Source organism: Narcine bancroftii, chromosome 8 (assembly GCF_036971445.1).
Source record: "Narcine bancroftii isolate sNarBan1 chromosome 8, sNarBan1.hap1, whole genome shotgun sequence".
Lineage (NCBI taxonomy): Eukaryota > Metazoa > Chordata > Chondrichthyes > Torpediniformes > Narcinidae > Narcine > Narcine bancroftii.
In genome coordinates this window covers 16549060-16567469 of record NC_091476.1, presented here as the reverse complement: position 1 = coordinate 16567469, position 18410 = coordinate 16549060, and the positions used below count along the sequence as shown (strand labels likewise).

At 35.5% G+C, this 18410-nt stretch overlaps 1 protein-coding gene across 6 annotated transcripts in view; it reads left to right on the top strand.

The window, feature by feature from the left end:
* Positions 1-18410, top strand: part of LOC138740401 (non-POU domain-containing octamer-binding protein-like) — a 71397-nt gene that overhangs the window by 33299 nt on the left and 19688 nt on the right. For 3 of the 6 annotated variants that reach the window (XM_069892977.1, XM_069892975.1, XM_069892974.1), the window contains one exon: positions 373-1368. The exons of the other annotated variants lie outside the window; for them this stretch is intronic. In XM_069892977.1, coding sequence (XP_069749078.1) covers positions 373-510 — 138 coding nt within the window. In that variant the 3' untranslated portion in view covers positions 511-1368. Of the gene's footprint in view, positions 1-372; positions 1369-18410 lie in introns of those variants that run through there. 6 annotated transcript variants of the gene reach the window in all.

Genomic DNA, 18410 nt, shown 5'->3' with positions numbered 1-18410 from the left:
GTACTGTAGGAGCATGTACCATTCTATAAAAATGATAACTTCTGACTATTTCGTATTTGAAGGGCGACAGTTGTCTGAAAGTTGACTTTCATTTTGTTTTCCTATTTTTATTTAATTTTGTACATGTGTATTTTATCAGTTTTGATAAGTGCTGTGCACAGATGGAAAGTGGGAGGTGCTGAAATGTTTCCCAAGGTTTATTATTATCTTAAGTCTAATGTGATTACCCCTTTCCCTTTTTTTATCGGTACTTCTGGACCCTGCTGACATTCATCGTTCCAATGGGGGATTTCAACCTGCCTAATGTTAAATCTACGTTGGACTTGCAATGAACTCTCATGTCCAATCCTACGTTTTTTAACTAAATTATAGCCTAATGATCGATTTGTTCCTGGAAATATGGATGGTCAAGCAAATAACATGGGCGGACCGATGGTTGGCAGCCCTGCTGGGTTTCCCCGTGGAAATCAAGTTGGAGATTTTGGTGCAAACAAACGCCGTAGATACTAAATACAGACCTGAAAAATACAGTAGCCTTTAGCCATTCCACTTAATTGCCTCAAGTATTTTTGCAGATTGTATCAGTTGTAATGAGCTTTAGTACACAAGGTCTTTTGGTATTTTACTGTTTCAAATATTCTTTTAACTTCCTGTTGGATGTATTTAGTGAATGTGCATGATATGTTTCAGTAATCCACAATGTACATAATGTAATGCACAAGTTGCAGAGAATTTGGAAAAACCAGTCTCACTGAGATGTTACTATTTTGATATTTGTTTAGCTACTCTAGCACCACCTTTAATGAAATGGTCTTCTGGAACAATTTCGTCTTTTGTGATTTTTGTTTTTTTTTAAGTGATTTCAGACAGTAAAATTGGAATCTCAAATGGCTTGTGTGTTTTTATTTTGTATTGCTGAAGGCTTTGTAATGATGTGTTTAGTATTTTAAATATAGTAGATGGAGTTGGGGGAAGAAACATAGCTAATAGGTGGGTTTGCATTTGAGTTTGTGGGAACGTGGAATGGGCTTAAGCTTATTTTCATGAAATAGACAGAATTGAGGTTCATTGACCATACCATGCTGTGTTGACTTTTGAAGGATATGGTGAATTCTGTTTTTGGTCAGTCTAAGCTTGAAATATTTGAAACTACTAACCATATCTAACAGGAATGAATTGTATTTCTGGGATGGGACATTAGAATTAAAATTCAACTGGTCCCTGGAAAAAAAAATGACTGGCTTGCAAGAAAATAAATCAAATATAAACCCACCTTTTTGAACTTGAAACCCTCCAGTTTGTTCACAGTTGCTTGGTATACGTTGCAATACATGCTTTAAGATGCAAATAAAGTTCTCGGCAATCTTTCCTGTATTGTAATGTATTCATTTACAGCCCTGTTGGTTTTTTTAAACAAATCTATAACACTGCTTATTTCTAAGCAGCATTTTATTCAATTTTTGAAGAAAATGTTGCCTTTTGATTTTGAACATTTTAGACGAGTAATGAAAGTTGGTAGGAATGTTAAATTTCTTTATAGATGAAACCACACTTATCCTGTTTGAAGTTGTCACAGAGAGAGAGAATTCAGTTCTTCCATTTTTTTTTGTCCCAAGATTTGTAGATAAATTAGTCACTTTTTTTGTATCCCAAGTTTAAATACTCTTAGTAGTCAGCAGATTGGTCCATCCAAAACTAAATGATTAAATTTGCTATGTAGTTCTCCAGATTTGATTCTCAAAGGTGAGTGTTTTACATTGTGAACAAAAATGTGTTTAATGAATGTTCATCATCCACTTAATGGTGGTTTGGATCTTTTAACCCCATCTTCATCTTTGCATTCTTTGTGAGACCAAAGATTGATACACTTCAATTTTGTAAAACTCTTTGTCACAGGTTGCCTAACGAAGCCATGTATGGGATAAAAATAATAGTGGGATCAGAGACTTGAAAGCTTCCTGAAAATGTTTAAAGTAGCAAGTGGGATTTTATTTAAAATAAATTATAATTGCAGAAAGTTTGAAAATTAGTCCTGTAATAATAGACTCAATCAAAGATGAGCTCCATGCATTGCCTGTATTGTTCCTGAAGTGTCTGAGTTAATTTAAAGGCTTGCTCACTTGTTTTCCTACTTTTTTTTTTAAAGCCTTTATCTGAAAGGATTTGTAGGTTCTTGGATAACTTTTTTGTGATGCTTCCACTGCAATTCTCATAAATTAGCGACATGGATCATATTGTTTTCACTCAGGCATGTTGAAAACTAGCATGTATACAAAACCTATTTTGCAGCTTTGAAGTCAAAAATGTCCTGGAGCTAATTAAGTGCTTTTGAGATGCAGTCACTGTCTTGTTTTGCTTATTTTAATAAGCATAGACCAGGTGTTTTAATGGGCAAACTATAGTTAATTGCTCTTTATTTGTCCTGGATTTTGAAGGTCTTTACATGTTATTTTTAACTTTAGTCTAACATGACTAGAGAGGAATACAATCTATCATAATTACATAATTGGTAGAAATCATTCTGAAGATATAAACATGAGCTGCCCCATATAAGCTTGTGTTCTGATCATATTTAATGTCATTGCAGTTGTATTGTTTCATAATTTCAAATTACAGTACAACTCCTGATTATCCGAAATGGTCGGGTCCAGGCCTATATCGAATAAATGGTTTTTTTCCCGGATAACTTGTCATTTTTTTAAAAAATGGCCCAGTAGCAACAGCAAATCACTTGTATCAATATTTAAACAACAAACAGCAAGGGAATGCTTTTTGAAGCATTAAAATATTGTTTAATCCTCACCAAAAGAATGCTGGCTGCAGTGCTGCCACCGATCGCCAAGACCTCCCAACCACTGCTGCCAATCCCTGGGGAGGCTTCCCGAGATGATGTATCACTCACTGGCGAGTCGACAAGCTCCTGTCTCCTTGGTCTTGGAAGCTCGGGTATGTCGAGGAGGAAGGGAAGGGGACAGGAGGAAAGGGGAGGGAATGTCACTGAGCCTGAGGTCTCTCTCCTGCACGGGAGGCTGCTCTCCACAATAATGCCAGGGCAAGGGACTCTTGCGGCTGGGAGACTGGGGCACAGTTTGTGAGGGAGGTTTGGAGAGAAAAGTCAATAGGGGAAGGAAAAAAAAGAAAGGGAGTTACCTGAAACGAGGGCAATCATTCTAATTTCATGTCAAGTGATTTTTATGTTGGCCTGTGAGGTCAGTTCGTCTCTGGAAAAATTTCGGATGAATAAGTATTTCTGATTTGTTTTGAATATCTTTATTTATCTGAATTTTTAAAAAATTGGATAAATGAGGATTTATGAGAATCTGAATTTTGGCAATCTCATGGTGTTTTCTGTCCCAGACAGATAAATATTGGTTTGCAGAAGCTGTAAGACCAAGTCATTTATTCAATTATTACTTAATTTATGTGCATTCTTGACAAAGCAGATGAGAAACTTTTTGATGATCCAATTAAACTGGTTGCTATCTATGCTCACAATCTTTAATTCTAGTTTGGCTGTAACTATTCCAGACTTGAGCTGTATTGTCTTAAAAAAACAAAGGGATATCTATGTTCGGATTCATTCTGTGAACACTATTGAGAAATTTATCTCTAATATTCATTGACCCAGTTACTTGCTAGATTTTCATTTTGAATACAGGAACCAGATTTATTTATTGCTATTTCATCAAGGATCTTTCACTGACAATTTCATGAAATAATCCTTTTCATTTCTACATTTTTTATTAATAAACTTGTTATGGCTTGAAGTACATTTACTGTTACAGGAGGTTGCAATCGTGTGCCAGCTGATGTGAAGAAACCATTTGTATCCCAGCAACCTGCTCATCTGTGATTTTATTTTTTTTACTGTACCAGTTTATCTGTGGTAAAGGTAATGCATGTGTTTAAAGCGGGGAATGCATAGATAATTAAAAAATTTAATTAAGTATTGTTTTATAGTTCCAAGAAATCAAGTGGTGGAACAAATTACATTGGGAGGAAAAATGTGAAATGATGTGCTCTGCAAATAGAAAGAAATAATTAGCATGTGAACAAGGCAAATTTCAAAGAGAAATGGATCTGGTCCAAAGTAACTGGACAAAAATAGTGACCTGGTGAGTAGTAGGAAGTATTACAATATAATGCACCACGTACAGAGTGATGATCTCCATGATATAAATTTATCAGAATAATTGGAGATTAACACACATGTAAAACGGGTTATTCAAGTGGAAAAGAGGAAGAAAGTGAAAAGGAAGATTAAACAGCCAAGTGGGAATGTAAGCTAATGCTGGACCAAAATAGTGAGGAATTTTTTCATTTTTAAAATTAGGGCAGGAAATAAGTTGTCCTTTGAAACATCGTTAGAGTTAAAATTTTTACATCAGCTTTTGAAATGGTAATGATTGTTCTGGGAACATTGAATTTGCAAAAAGCGTGTCAGGATTAGCATGGTGGTTAGCCCAATGCTTTTACAGTGAGTTCCAGGGATTGGGACTGGGGTTTGAATCCTGTGCTGTCTAAGAAGTTTGTGCCTCCTCCCTTTGTCTGCCTGGATTTTGCCCAGGGGCTCTGGTTTCCTCACACCATTCAAAAAAAATGTACTGGGGGGTTGTAGGTTAATTGGGTGTAATTGGGCTGCACTGGCATGAGCCGAAATGGCTCATAAATACCATGCTGTATGTCTAAATTACATTTTTAAAAAACCTTTGAGAAATAATTTTTAAAATTTCATCTTATTTTAAAGTCAGACATGCTGGACATCTTGAGCTCATATAAGAATAAAGGAAACATTTGACATGATTAAAATTTCCATTTACTGGTTCAAAGGTGGATTCGACTCTTAATGCCTGGTGTGGAATGTACAAGGTGGCTTTATCCACAACAGTTATAAAATGGCACCAAGATTAATATGGCAGCCATAGAATTGGCCACCATCTTTGGGATGCTCATTTGATGCTTTTAATAAATGAATCAACCAGAAGTGAATTATAAATCATGTATAATGTTAATCTAGGAGTTTGGTGTAATGGGTGGGATATCATTGTTTGGAATTTGGGTTTAAATGCTATTGTCCATGGAATGTGTACACCGAGAGCAAATGAGAGTATTTAAGTTAAACATTACTCAGAACATCAATCTGAACTGGTGACCAGTGGTAATGCTTAAAATAAAGCCTGGTGCTAGAAATTCCTTTGTTAACTAATTAGGATAGAATAATATGCTACGGGAAATTGCATTTATAATACCCAAAATGCTCTGGCAAGCCATTTTATCTATTGATTTTTTTTTAAAAAGAAATCTGAATTTTCCAATCTTAAATATACAAACAAACTTTATTCTTAGTGACAATCTTTATTTTAACCTTTTTAAAAGCAATTATCAAATAAGAAAACAGGGAATGAGGATGTTTTGAGATGTAGAACAGGTGGCAGAGAAGTTGTGCTCAGTCTTTGTGATGAACTTTTAATTCTATGCGATTATGTAACATTTTATACTTAAAATCTGATGTCACAATGATTGAACATTTTAAAAACTGATTAGTGTATCGGTAACATTAATTCGTAAATTTGTTTCCACCTTTAAATTTTGTTAATTTGATAATCTTCCATTGAGACTACACTGCTACTCATTTTTGTACCTGTAGTAGTTTTGACGAAATTAAACTTTAGACATAATTGCTGAATCTCACCGTATCAATTTATGGTAAATAGGTGATTGGAAGATGACAGAAAAATGACATGAAATGAAAGCAATTCATGGAGGGTGAACAGAGCCACTATTCTAAAATTGCCTGTTAGTTACTGTATTGGAATTGAATAAATGTAATTATATTGTTTCTTAAACCCTTCTTCCACAGCAGCTCCCCCCCCCCCCCCCTTTAATTGCTTATCAAATGATGTGCAACAAGTGCAAACAATTTTGCTGATCTTACTGCTTTTTTTAAAATCAGTTTTGCATTTACTGGAACCTTTTCAAACACCTGAATTATTTTCAAGAAAGTAACAATCATTTTACATCTTTTGGCCACATTTGAGATGTCAGTATTTCATCTTTGATGTTGGTATGCAAAATTAAAGGTGTTACTTTTTGTGCCACCAAAGAAAATTATTTTCTTTGCCCCATTTGAGATGCCAGATGGTGGCTGGGTGTTGGATAGTTGGGTGGGTGTAATGAGAAGATTGAAAATTGAAGGCATGAGGTGCTGGAATTGGGTAAGCAGAGTTGGTGAGGATGCTGAAAGGTGGTAGCAATGTGATAAAATTGTAATATAAAAACTGAAAGTTTTGATTATTGGCCAGGAAGCTTAAAAGTGATGGGTAATGGATTCAGAATATTGGTCAAGGTAAACTTGGTTACAAAGCAATGAAATAATGAGTGAACTTGATGGATGCAAGGATGAAACACTTGTCAGAGGAGCATTGGCAGGTGATGAAAAAAGGGACAGGGTTGGTTTACGCTGTTTATATCCTAACCTATTGATTTCTACCTGGTTCTTTGCATATGTATATTCCCAACTAGTTTTAAACATAATTCTTGTATGCTTGCATTGCAGACTTGAATTCCAAACCTTTTCATGTATGAGCCATTGCCTCCATTCTTCCCTTTTGCAAACATTTTTCTTTTTGCAATCTGGTCTGGTGTTCCATAATTATAAAATTCATGAGAATTTACTCTGGTTGTCAGAAGTGTTGCCCTTCGGATCTCTTGTTTTCCCCAGCCTTGACTCCTGTGCTTACTCTAGGCATAGGAGCCCCAGTTTCTGCAATTCAAACTGGGTTCACTGGAAAATTTATATTACTGTATAACATTATGTAAAAATGTGAATTAATAGTGTGTTGGATGTTGTTTCTTGCAGGTTCCACCATGTTATGCTATATTTTGGGTTTTTTTGCCCGAAGTCATGGATATGATGAAAGATGTTATACTACCAATATGCTGGACAAAGCAGATCAACAGATATTAGTTATTTTGTTTTCCAATGTAGTCTGAATTCTTTCTCCTCACCTGCCTCTTATATACATACATGATCATTGCTTTCATTCTTCTCACTTTCTAGAATTGGTCTTCCTCCTATGTCATAAACATCTTAAGTAGATCTTTGAGCTCCAGTGCTCATTTGCCATAGGAGCTTCAAGCTATTTGAATGTCCACAAAAATCTATATTATGCCAAATAAATGCAAAATTAAGCTACAAATATAATTGTTATACTCCAACCATATTACTTTTCAAAATAGGGCTGCTCTTTATCGCGAGTTTTTTTTAACTTCAGTCTCTTAATAAGTAAAAACCCTGTTATCTGGTACCTATAGCAATTGGTATATGCAGGATCAGTGAATTTGCCAGTTGCTTGAGTTTGTTTGTTATGGGATTGGGGAACTGACCACGAGGGGGACCAATTTTAAACTTTTTTTAAAGCAAACTTTTTTTAAACTTTTTTTAAAGCAAACTTTTTTTGCTGGGTCTTGAATTCCAGATAACAGGGATTTTACTTTATATTCAAGTAAAATGCATTTATCAGTGGTTTGATCAGGGAAAAGAAGGAAGTAAAAGTAAGACACGAAATTGGTTCTTACTAAGTTACAGGGTTTAATGGGAGTGAAGGAGGAAACCAGAAAAAAAAAAATTAGAGCAAAAAAGGGCCATTAAATGGTCTCAGTAAAGACCATAAGGAGAATATGAAAACCTTTCATAAATATATTGGAAGCAATAGGGTTATGAAAGATGGAATAGGTTCACCCGTGAACCTAAAGAGAATACTAAATTAATACTTCTCATCACAAGGGAAAGACTGAGGCGGTTGAAAGGTTAAGGGAATTGATTTTCTGGAGCATGTCTTTTTCAGGAAGGAGCAAGTGCTGGAAATACTGGAGCACCTAAGCAAGATGGATAAATCCCCAGGGCCTGATGGATCAATCCCAGGATGCTAAGGGAAGCAGGGGAGGAGATTGTTGCGTTCTGATGGATATTTTTGCATCTTTGAGGTACCAGGTTAGGAGGATAGCTCATTTTGTCTCCTTGTTCAAAAAGGGGAATTGTTGGAGAAAATTCTGAGATTTATGATTATTTAGAAATGGAGGGAATTATGTGTCAGCAACAAAACACAGAAAGCTGCTGTAGGAATATAACATGTCATAGAAAGCAACAAACACTTAATACTTTGGGCCTGAACCCTTCTGCAGGAAATCAAAGCATCAGCAAGATTTTCTGCAACAGAGGCCATGTCTCAAGTTTTTTTGAGGAGACAACAAAGAAATTTAAAGCCGACCAATAGACATGGTTTAGCTAGTTAGGCTTTTGACGAGGTAGGCTTGTCCAGAAGTTGAGACACAGCGAATACCTGAAAAATATTGATAATAGACCAAAATTGGCTTCGTGATGTGCAGAGTTGGTAGTTTCTTTTGCCTGAAAATCTGTTACAAACGATATTCCACAGGAGTTGGTGGTGGGACCTTTTATGTGTATGTACTCAGGACTGGCATATTAATGTAGGTGGTCCGTCCTTTTAGTAAGTTTGCAGACGAGACAATTTGAGTCATAAATTAATTAAGTTTATTTAAAGATCAGATGGATAGATGCAACTTAACTGAGAAATATGAAGTAATACAGTTAGGGAGGTGAACTGGTAAAACAAGTAAAGCAAATGACAGGGATCTTGGCAGCACTGATGTACAGAGACCTTGCGTGCAAGTCCATAGCTCCCTATAGAAGGAAACACCACTGAATGGAAAGAAAGGCATTTGGTATGCCTACCTTCAAGAGCTGAGGCATTGAGTACAAGACTTGTACACACTGTGTAGTCTGATCAATGTTTTGCTGAACTGCAGCAAATCTCAAGTTCTGGTGTTGAACTGCACAAATGATGTGGTAGCAGTTGAGGGAGGGTGCGGTGCGTAAGACTTCCAACACAAAGTGCAGATGAGATTCACCAGGTTGCTTGAGTTACAAGGAGAGATTGGATGGGCTGGGTTTATTTTCAATGGAGCTTAGAAGACTGATGGGAAGCCTTTAAGGATTATAACATTTGAAGGGGTTAGATAGGATAGATGGAATCAAAGGGCAGGAGAATGGACAAGATTTAGGAGAGGGAAGAAATTTAAGAGACTTGTGGGGCACGTTTTTCCTTAGAGGGTAATGGCTGCAGATATAACTTAACAGGTGCTTGGATAGGACTTTGGAAAGGAAAGGTTGAGAAGCATGTGGGGCTCATGTGAATTAGCATAGACGTGAATGGCATGGATGAGGTGGGTCCATTTCTGCGTTATACGATGTATGAAAATTAAACTTATTACGCTATAACTTGTCATACTTGCCTTTGTAGTTGGTAAAATCACTGGCTAATGAATTATTCTGTCGAGGAGCAGTTTCTTCACTATTTCTGATTTCTTATTTTAGATTCCAGAATGACGCTCACCCCTCAGTAGTGATGAAGCCTCTGATTTTTGTAAGATTCATAATTGATGTAACCTGAATGTCTTAAAATTGACTAATGTTTTACAATGATTTTGTTTAAGATATTTTTTTATCAGGGATTTCAGTTTGAAGAAAAGTGAAGTAGACTCAGAATTTGATGGTGATGCTATTAAATTTACCCAAAAAGTGTTTTTTAATTATCTGTACAGTATCTCGAATGCAAACTACGTGTGGATAAATGGAGAAATGCCATGGAAAATATTGGGAGACGTGTGTAATGTGGGTATTGGCTGTAAAGAGCCTCCAATATACTACAAATGCAAAACTGAAATGGGGGGATCTGACTGAAGGGTCTAATTCCATTTGTTGGACAAGTTGCAACCTGGAAACCACTGCAGATTGTGGAACATTATCCTAGTCTTTCAGTGGTCAGGAAAGGTCCCAGCTGAGTTTGACCTCAAATGTTTATCCTTTTTAGCGGTCTAATATGACTTTTAGGTAAACTAAGTATGTAAATTAGCATTCAAATATGCCTGCTATTCATTTTATTATCAGTTTGGATAAATAACTCTCAGCTTGAAAATAAATCTTGACATAGCATATAGATTTTTAAATCTTGTCATAATTAGGCATTATGATATTGCTCACCACTTTTGTGCAGAATTGTAAACTTGTTTATCTTTGGAAGGCCATATTACTTTAACAGTGTATAATGTGTGTTTATAGCAGTATATTTATAAGTGAGAATATAGGGCAGGGAGAGGGAGTTGAAGCTATCCCTCCCCAGCAATCTGTGCACCATGCCTGCGTCCACTTGTGCACTTTCTCATGCTGCACATTTTCCTCAAGCAAATATTTTCTCATTTGACAAATTTGACTGCAGGCCACATTTTCAGAAAGAACTACTACTGGAAAGGAGTGAAGTTCTTGCAAGCTTTTTTTGTATGTATGTTACAAATAGGCTTAGTTAAACTATTTTGTAGGTTTCTAATGTTGACTCTTTATCAAACTTGACCCTGGATGAACATGGATTATTCTTAGAACTTTATAGTGATTTCAGGAGATTTATTTTTAAGTATATTCAGAATTAACTGATCACAGTAAAATTGACCTGTGAAGTTTCATTTTTTCTTTAATCAATATTTCATTCTGTTTTGTCTTTAATTTTAATATCGTAGTTGCAATTTTTTTCTCTTGCCAGCAAGAGGGAACCAACTGTAGCTGAGTACCTTTACATCTGAGTCCAAGAGTTGTAGGTTTTAACCCTACTCCAAGCACTTGAACATAAATTGAGGTTAAAACTAGCTATAACCAGTGCCATCTTTTGGATGAAATTTTAATTGGACGGTTACACTATTTAGCTGGCTGTCAGAAACTACTTGCAGTACAAGCGTTTTCTCTTTGGTCCTGGTTTATGTTTATCCTGATCAATGTCATCAATGGGTTCATAAAAGAACACTGGTTATTTTTGTTCGTTAACTTGAATTTCTTAAAAGAACACCCAAGTGCACAACAGAAGATTTTAATTGACTTAAATTTCTGGAACCTTGGAACATGAAAGTTGCAGTATTAGTCTCAATTATGCTGAAGTTTCATCCTAAATTATTCAATGTATCCTATTTTCATGTTTGAGAGAGACATTAATGCAGCGTGAAATGGGCCTTTCTGCCTTGGAATCTGCACTGACCATCGAGTACACATTTGCACTAAATGTGTTATCAAATTCTAACACATTCCCCTTAACTGTGCCCCTCTCTTACCTTAACAATGGGAGATTTACAATGAGCAATTAATCTATCAATCAGCATGTCTGGAATGCGTAAGAAACTGAATGTCATGGGAAACGTGTGAACTTCATCTAATAGTGGAAGTCAGAATTGAATTTCTGTCACTGGAGCTGTGAGGCACCAGCTCGATGAGCTGTACCATAGTGTCATTTTAATTTTTCTTCCTGATTTTTCTTTACGAGGTACTTCTAATGTGAAATTTGATTTCATAAACACACTTTTGTTATTTTACTCATGGCCAGCAGGCGATCTGGATATTCTCTACTTCCGTTGTCCTTTGCAAAACCTTCAGCAATGAACAAGTTGTGGAGAAGAAAAACAATTTAAATAATACTGATTTGAATGTTGTTTGAGCTGCAGGTTAGATATATTTAATGATTAATCTATCAGCAAGCACTGCAGTAATGAATATTCAACACCCTGAAACAATTATTAAAAGCGAGTTTTGTCGTCATTAATATTTTTTCCCATTGTTTACAGCTTGAGGGCTGTATAATAGGTTTTTGATTATGAGATGTTCTACCAATTTGAAGCCTTTAATAATTGTAATGTGCCTTTCAGTTCAAGTTTTCATTTAGTTTTAATCAGAATCTGTAATTGTGCACAATATATTGCAAGATGGGTGATCATACATTTTTAGCTTAAAATTAAATTGGATCAAATAGCACCGGTAAAAAGAAACATCAAATCTTTTTGAATAATTCATCAGGTAAATGACATTGAAGGCAATCTGAAATCTTGATACTTTCACTTCACAGATACTAACTGACCACATCAACATGTTACTTTATATTTACAAAAATTGCAGTGTTTTGTCCCATATTTTGGGGTATTTGGGATGAGTCTTGATCTTAAAGTGAAAGTCCAAAATGCAGGAATTTATTTTCATAGTAAATATTAAAATATTGAACATTTTGTAATTTAATATAAAACTCAACAATGAAAATGAATCAAACTTTTTTGCACCAAAGCGATCATCATAATTTGTATAATATAACTAAAAGCATAGCATGGACCACCACTATTAGGAACAGATTCAGATGGTGGAAAATTTAACATCAAATCTGTTTGCTGTAAATGTATAATTCTATGGGAGTATGTTTGCATTAATTCTTGATAAGCAGGCCTCAAATGTTTCTCCAGCTGATTTTGCGATGTCTATTCAGCTGGGTGCTTGTGTCCAATGGTTGTGCAGTGTTGAGTACATAAACCCATGAGTGTATGGGACTAGCTGCTGGCTGATGTAAAAAAATACTATACATATATCAAAGATCCAGTGTAAGATTGTTAATAACCATTTGGCTATTTTACACTTTTCCAAGAAAAAGTGAATCCTGAGGAATGCTCTTACAACATAAACTAGTGCTTTTCATTATGCTACAAGTACTGATTTTATTTAAAAAAAATAATTATACAACATCATGGAGATGGTTTTTGCTATTCACGATTTAGAAAAGTGCATGGTAAAAGAAGAAAAAGGTGTGACATCTTGTACAGAATGTTTTTGTCAGTTAATTTCCTGGCTGCCAGTGGAGAGGGCTAACAGTAAACCAGAGTACATGCCTCCCAATAAAATTGGGAAGTATTCTGTGTAAACATTGATTCCATTGTTTATCAGAGCAGATAAAGATTTCTAACACAAAGTATTTTAATAGACTCAACATACCAATGAATTAATAGACTTCCACGTTTCAACTCTGCAATGCATAATTTTGCCTTCTATAAATCTAAATATGACTGCCTAAAGAAATCTCTTGGTGCCTGCCACATTGACCACCGCCAGTGGGCTGATATCGCCTCAAACCGTGCATCTTGGCACCTCACAGTTTGGCGGGCAGCAACTTCCTTTGAAGAAGACCACAGAGCCTACCTCACTGACAAAAGGCAAAGGAGGAAAAACCCAACACCCAACCCCAACCAACCAATTTTCCCCTGCAGCCGCTGCAACCGTGTCTGCCTGTCCCGCATCGGACTTGTCAGCCACAAACGAGCCTGCAGCTGACGTGGACTTTTACCCCCTCCATAAATCTTCGTCCGCGAAGCCAAGCCAAAGAAAAAGAAAAAATCTAAATATTCTAAAGAGCATCAATTTGCAATCAACTGTGGCCTGGCTGCTTTCTAAAGTAGCTATTAAAATTTCAGTAGCATTGCTTGATAACAAGTAAACAAATTAATATATTCCCAAAATTTGTGTTGTATTTTTCTTTGAATGTACCCATGATTGAAACATAGTTTTGAACTTGTAGAACACAATGCTCCTACCAATTTCAGTTGGAGGTATTTTGTCTTGAAATGTATGCTTTTTTTTTATTGACTTCAATGGAATAATTTGACTATATTTTACACACACACACACACACACACACACACACACACACAGAGTTACAGAAGAATTTTTACATTGTACACTACACTTTGGAATCAAAGAGAGTGGTAAATTAAACCCTTCCTATCTATCCTTATTGTATTCCTGACCTCTGCCAACAAATAAACATTGATTACTCTTCCTGTATTTCTTTCCAGAATATGTTTACACTTTAAATTTATTCCACTGTTCTTTTTGATAATTCAGGCTGCAACATTATTACCCCCATTTAACTCTGAGCTGATTTGATTTTCTGTAATTTGGTTGCTCTTCTCTCCTCCTTTCCCCCCCCCCCCCATCTCTCTTCCATTTGTACCCTTGCAAGAAAAATTTAAAACTTAGCCATCTGTCCTATTTCATTCTCTTTTGACAAATAAGCTGAAATCTTTCTATCTGCATGAATGTTGAAATGTGAGTAAATTCTTAATATAAGGTATTTATTTTAACCCATCAACATACCTTATTTGTATTAGTTTATTTTTATTTTGTGGATATTTCAATGTGATTTTCAGCTACAAGAGGAGAAGCTTGTTTCTTATTCCAGCATGTGGAATTTCCTGTGGTGGGTGATTAAGTAGATACAGAATACATTAAATTCATTCCAGTATTCTTTTGAAAAGGTGAGTTTTTTTTTGTGAATATTTTGCTTTCATTTTGTTTCATTTAATTAATAAATTTTGACCTATCACTGAATACTTTTGAAATACTCCACCATTTCGATAATGTTTTGGGGAACTATGATTACTTTTCTTCTTTCTCCATTCAATACTTGTACCCCTAACTGACCAGTATTGTCTTCTGAACATGACTTCATTTTTTCACTTCTCAGCATAGGATTTGTGCATCTCCATTGACTTGGACTGAAATTTTGCCAATTTAGTGCTGGGGTGGGGCAGTTTTATGGATGAATAGTAAAACAACTAAAATACTAGTTAAGCAAACAAAACAAATTAACTTTCTGGGAAGACTTTTTTGCAATTTCAGACCTCGTGAGAAACAAGGTGCAAGAATCAAGGAAAATGAAGGGAGCAAGCCACAAGTGGAATAAATCATTATCAAGATTAAGTGATGTTCTGCATTAACAAAATGCATTTTCCTTCAAAAACTAATATTCTAGAAATTTATTTTGACATTTAATTCTCCACTTTACATCAATTACTTCAACAAACAAGCTTTTTTCTAACTTTTTTCGTTTAATTTGTTTAATTTTGAGATGTCTTGTACCATGATGCACCTAATCATTTGATTGGAAATCAAAGCTGGTGAATTTTCTTGCAAGTCATTATACAAAATATTGCAAGATGACTTGCATTCAATGAAACAAATTAGGAACCTAAAACTAAAATAAGCTTTCACATTACTTGGCTGATGTCCCCTGGCTATCGAATTTCAGGATATCTACAGGCAGACTAAATTTGTTGTCTATTCCTCATTGATGCTGGAACAGAGTGGTTTGCCAAATCTTTAAAGGCAGATGACACAATATCATTGGTCATTAGATCTAAAGTTGCATGCAGGTCAGACAAGGTGAGGAGGGAATTATTTTCCTAACTGCATTGGCCATCCAGGTTGGTATTAACAAACTAAATCGATCCTGTTTTGGCCCATAATTGATATTCTCTTTATTTCAGATTTATTTTAATTCTCCCATGGAGGGTCTGAAACACAGATTTGTGGATAACAAATCCATGTATCTGACAATTCACTCATTGAAAATATTCAAATTTAGACATACAGAACAATATTTAGCCTCAAGTCCATGACACAATTGACCTACACCAGATGTCCAAAATTTTTGTGCAACCAGTCACAAAATCTTGCCCAAAATGGAAATTACACAATTCAATTAATTATGGAAGATTCTCTACAAAGTCCTGCTTTGCACGCAGACAAATTAACAAAAAAAATCCTGTGGCTAATAACTATGGATATTAAAAAGTCTTAAACAAGGCTATAAAAATCTAGAAATTACATTATCATGTTAATTGTAATTATATATATATATATATACACACATCTGATGGAAAACTGAAACTGTTACAGCAGAAATTGTTTCTGGACATGTATGCACGGACATTTTAATATTGCTTCGAGTAGTCCTTGTTGCATTCTGTTTCTCAGTTTTATTTTGATAAGGTTCTTCTGAGAGAAAGTTCTATCAGCGGTTGCATTGCTGAAAGGCAATAGCCAAGAGTGCTAACACGAAATTACCTATTTCATACAAGTTATGCTCACCTGCTGCATTTGTATGGTTAATGACATCGATCCAGGATTGTTCAACATTCAAGTCATATGTTTGACCATGACGTTAAATGAAGTTTGTTCCACTTTTGTTCTAACAACCCAAGGTTTTCTTTTCTAGTAAACAGTGACAAAAACAAGAGCTCAGACAAAGGCGGTCTATTCGAACTGAGAACGATGGATGGGCTCAAATCAGCTAAAGATTTCAACAGCTGGACATTTGATGGAAGTCTTTTCTGCATCTGGTTCAATAACTCAATAAGATAATCTCAGTATCTTAATATCCTCTGCTTCTGGAGAGCATTCCATATTCATGTCTGCTAGCAATAACATGAAATTCGATCCCAAAATTAACTGCACCAATTGGAAGATGATTGGCTTGATATTGTAAGCTAGTACCACTGTCAATGTATTAACAGTAGCTGGTCGCATCATCTGTTCCTTAATGGTGTACAAGCCCATAAATATTCAACCAATTTAAATGAATCACCTTTTTCAACTTGCCACACACTGGACATCTTGGTTTAGTATGGACCGTTGAAATACAAGATACAGGTTGTTTTCTGGTGCACAGTACATCTGAAACAGCAGCTCTGTGTTAATTCCTTTCTGTATCTTACTAGTTGAAAGTGAAGTTTTAGTTCTTCATGCTGGTCAAAAATGTGTTGAATGCGTGGTGCAGTTGAAAGCCATCTTGTATCAGACAACTTCAAGATCTTCAGTGGCTCATTTATGCGTGAATAGATACTTCTATACTTTTGGTGAACAGTACTATGAGAGAACCAGTTGTATGTTTCAGACACCATAAATTCTATACTGAGGAATAACTTTTAAGAACTTATGATGAAAATATCTGTATAGAATAGCAAATACACTTGATATGAACAACTGTTGGATTTATCTCTCAGAACTTTATTATGACTGAACTTGTATTACACCCATATGCACGTCACGACAGGAATTTCATTAATGCAGTAAAAAATAGCCATGGCTATTCCAACCTTAACCAAAATCATACCCAGAAAAGTTTTCACAACTTTACACATCCTAGAACTGCAGAAAAAAACCACGATGCAGAGTTGTTTCTCTGTTATATTTTTGCCGATGATAAACGAGTATGTTTGTGTCATCCTGCAATAAATCTTCCTGAATCAATAGGCTGAGAAAATGGTGAATCCAAGAAGTGCATTTTGTACGAAGGACTGCCAAGTCTTTTCCAAATATACTTTGAGCTAATTCCTCTAGGTAATCCACTGTTGATATACTTGACTGGCAAGCATTATGTGCCACTAATTTTAGTTCAAAAGTTTTAATGCTATTTTGATGACAACCCATATCAAAATTATTTCTCATGCTGGAAAATGGTGCTGCAGTGCGGAGTTGCTTTTCAGTTGAGTTGTGCGGTATCAAGTTGTCCCTATGAATGAATTTGGCATCAGCAGTATTTGTAGTATGCTTTTGTAGCATCATCTGACGCTCTGCATCCATTCCTTAAAATCTGCTTCTCTCCCATGCTTCACAATAACGCTTTGTGTATTTTGACCACATGCCTTTGAGTGTTAAAGGAATAAATAGTTATGGTGAACTAATGAGTGTATAGATTAATTTAAAATTGTCAAAAAATACAATTAAACTGGGTTATGGCCTATCTTTAGCTATAAGCCTAAATAATCTGATGGATTTTGCTGTAGCCTATGAGTGCAAGACAGGGGTACAAAGGGTACAACCAAATAATGTCAAAAGCAGACGGGGTGGTAGGAGGGTGCTTTACTGTATTTTGGATATGTTTAGTGATTAATGATGGTGATAAATTATGGATGACCTCACAATGTTTTCAAACATTCCTTTAAACAGAGTACAAACTTTGTGCTGTAATAGAAATAAGCATAAACATTTGGGGGTGTGGGCAAGGCCGCCAGTTGGGCGAATTTCACATCCAAACTAACAAAGAAAATGGGATGTAATCCTTGAGAAAAGGTTTACATGACCTTCATTTTTAGATTCGAGTAGGTAATATTTTGACAAGCCAAAAAGATGCTTTCACTAACAACAATAATGAGGTGCTCTTCATGTTAAAGGTGCTGGTTTTTTTCTGTATATTTTTCAGTAAAATTTAACATTTCAAACTCCCATTGCACTGGATTTTACATTGTATATTTAAATAGCAAAGCTGGGCTTTTTGCACCAGTTTTTATGACATTTGCATAAACCTTTTTTATTTGAACTTTATTTTGTCATTTTTATAAGGATCCATCTTTTCAAATACCTGATACAAGAAATCATAGTCCCTTGTTTTGATATGAAAACAAATGGTTACATTTAGGTGTGCAAAATTATGATATCTGCTGCATGAATGTAAAGCATTCTACCCTAAATGTTGAGTGATATTGTGGAATTAGTACTTTGTAAGTTGGGTATCCTTGTCAATGGTGAACCTTCATGGATCATGTATTTGTAATAGCCAACACGTAAAGCATGTACTCTGGAAGTGTTACCCGCTTACATTCCTTGCAGGTGATAGCCAGTGACATCGGAGTACAAGGTAACTAGTACTAGTTCAGGCAATTTTATGTTTCCACAATGCCTCTCCTTTGTCATAGTT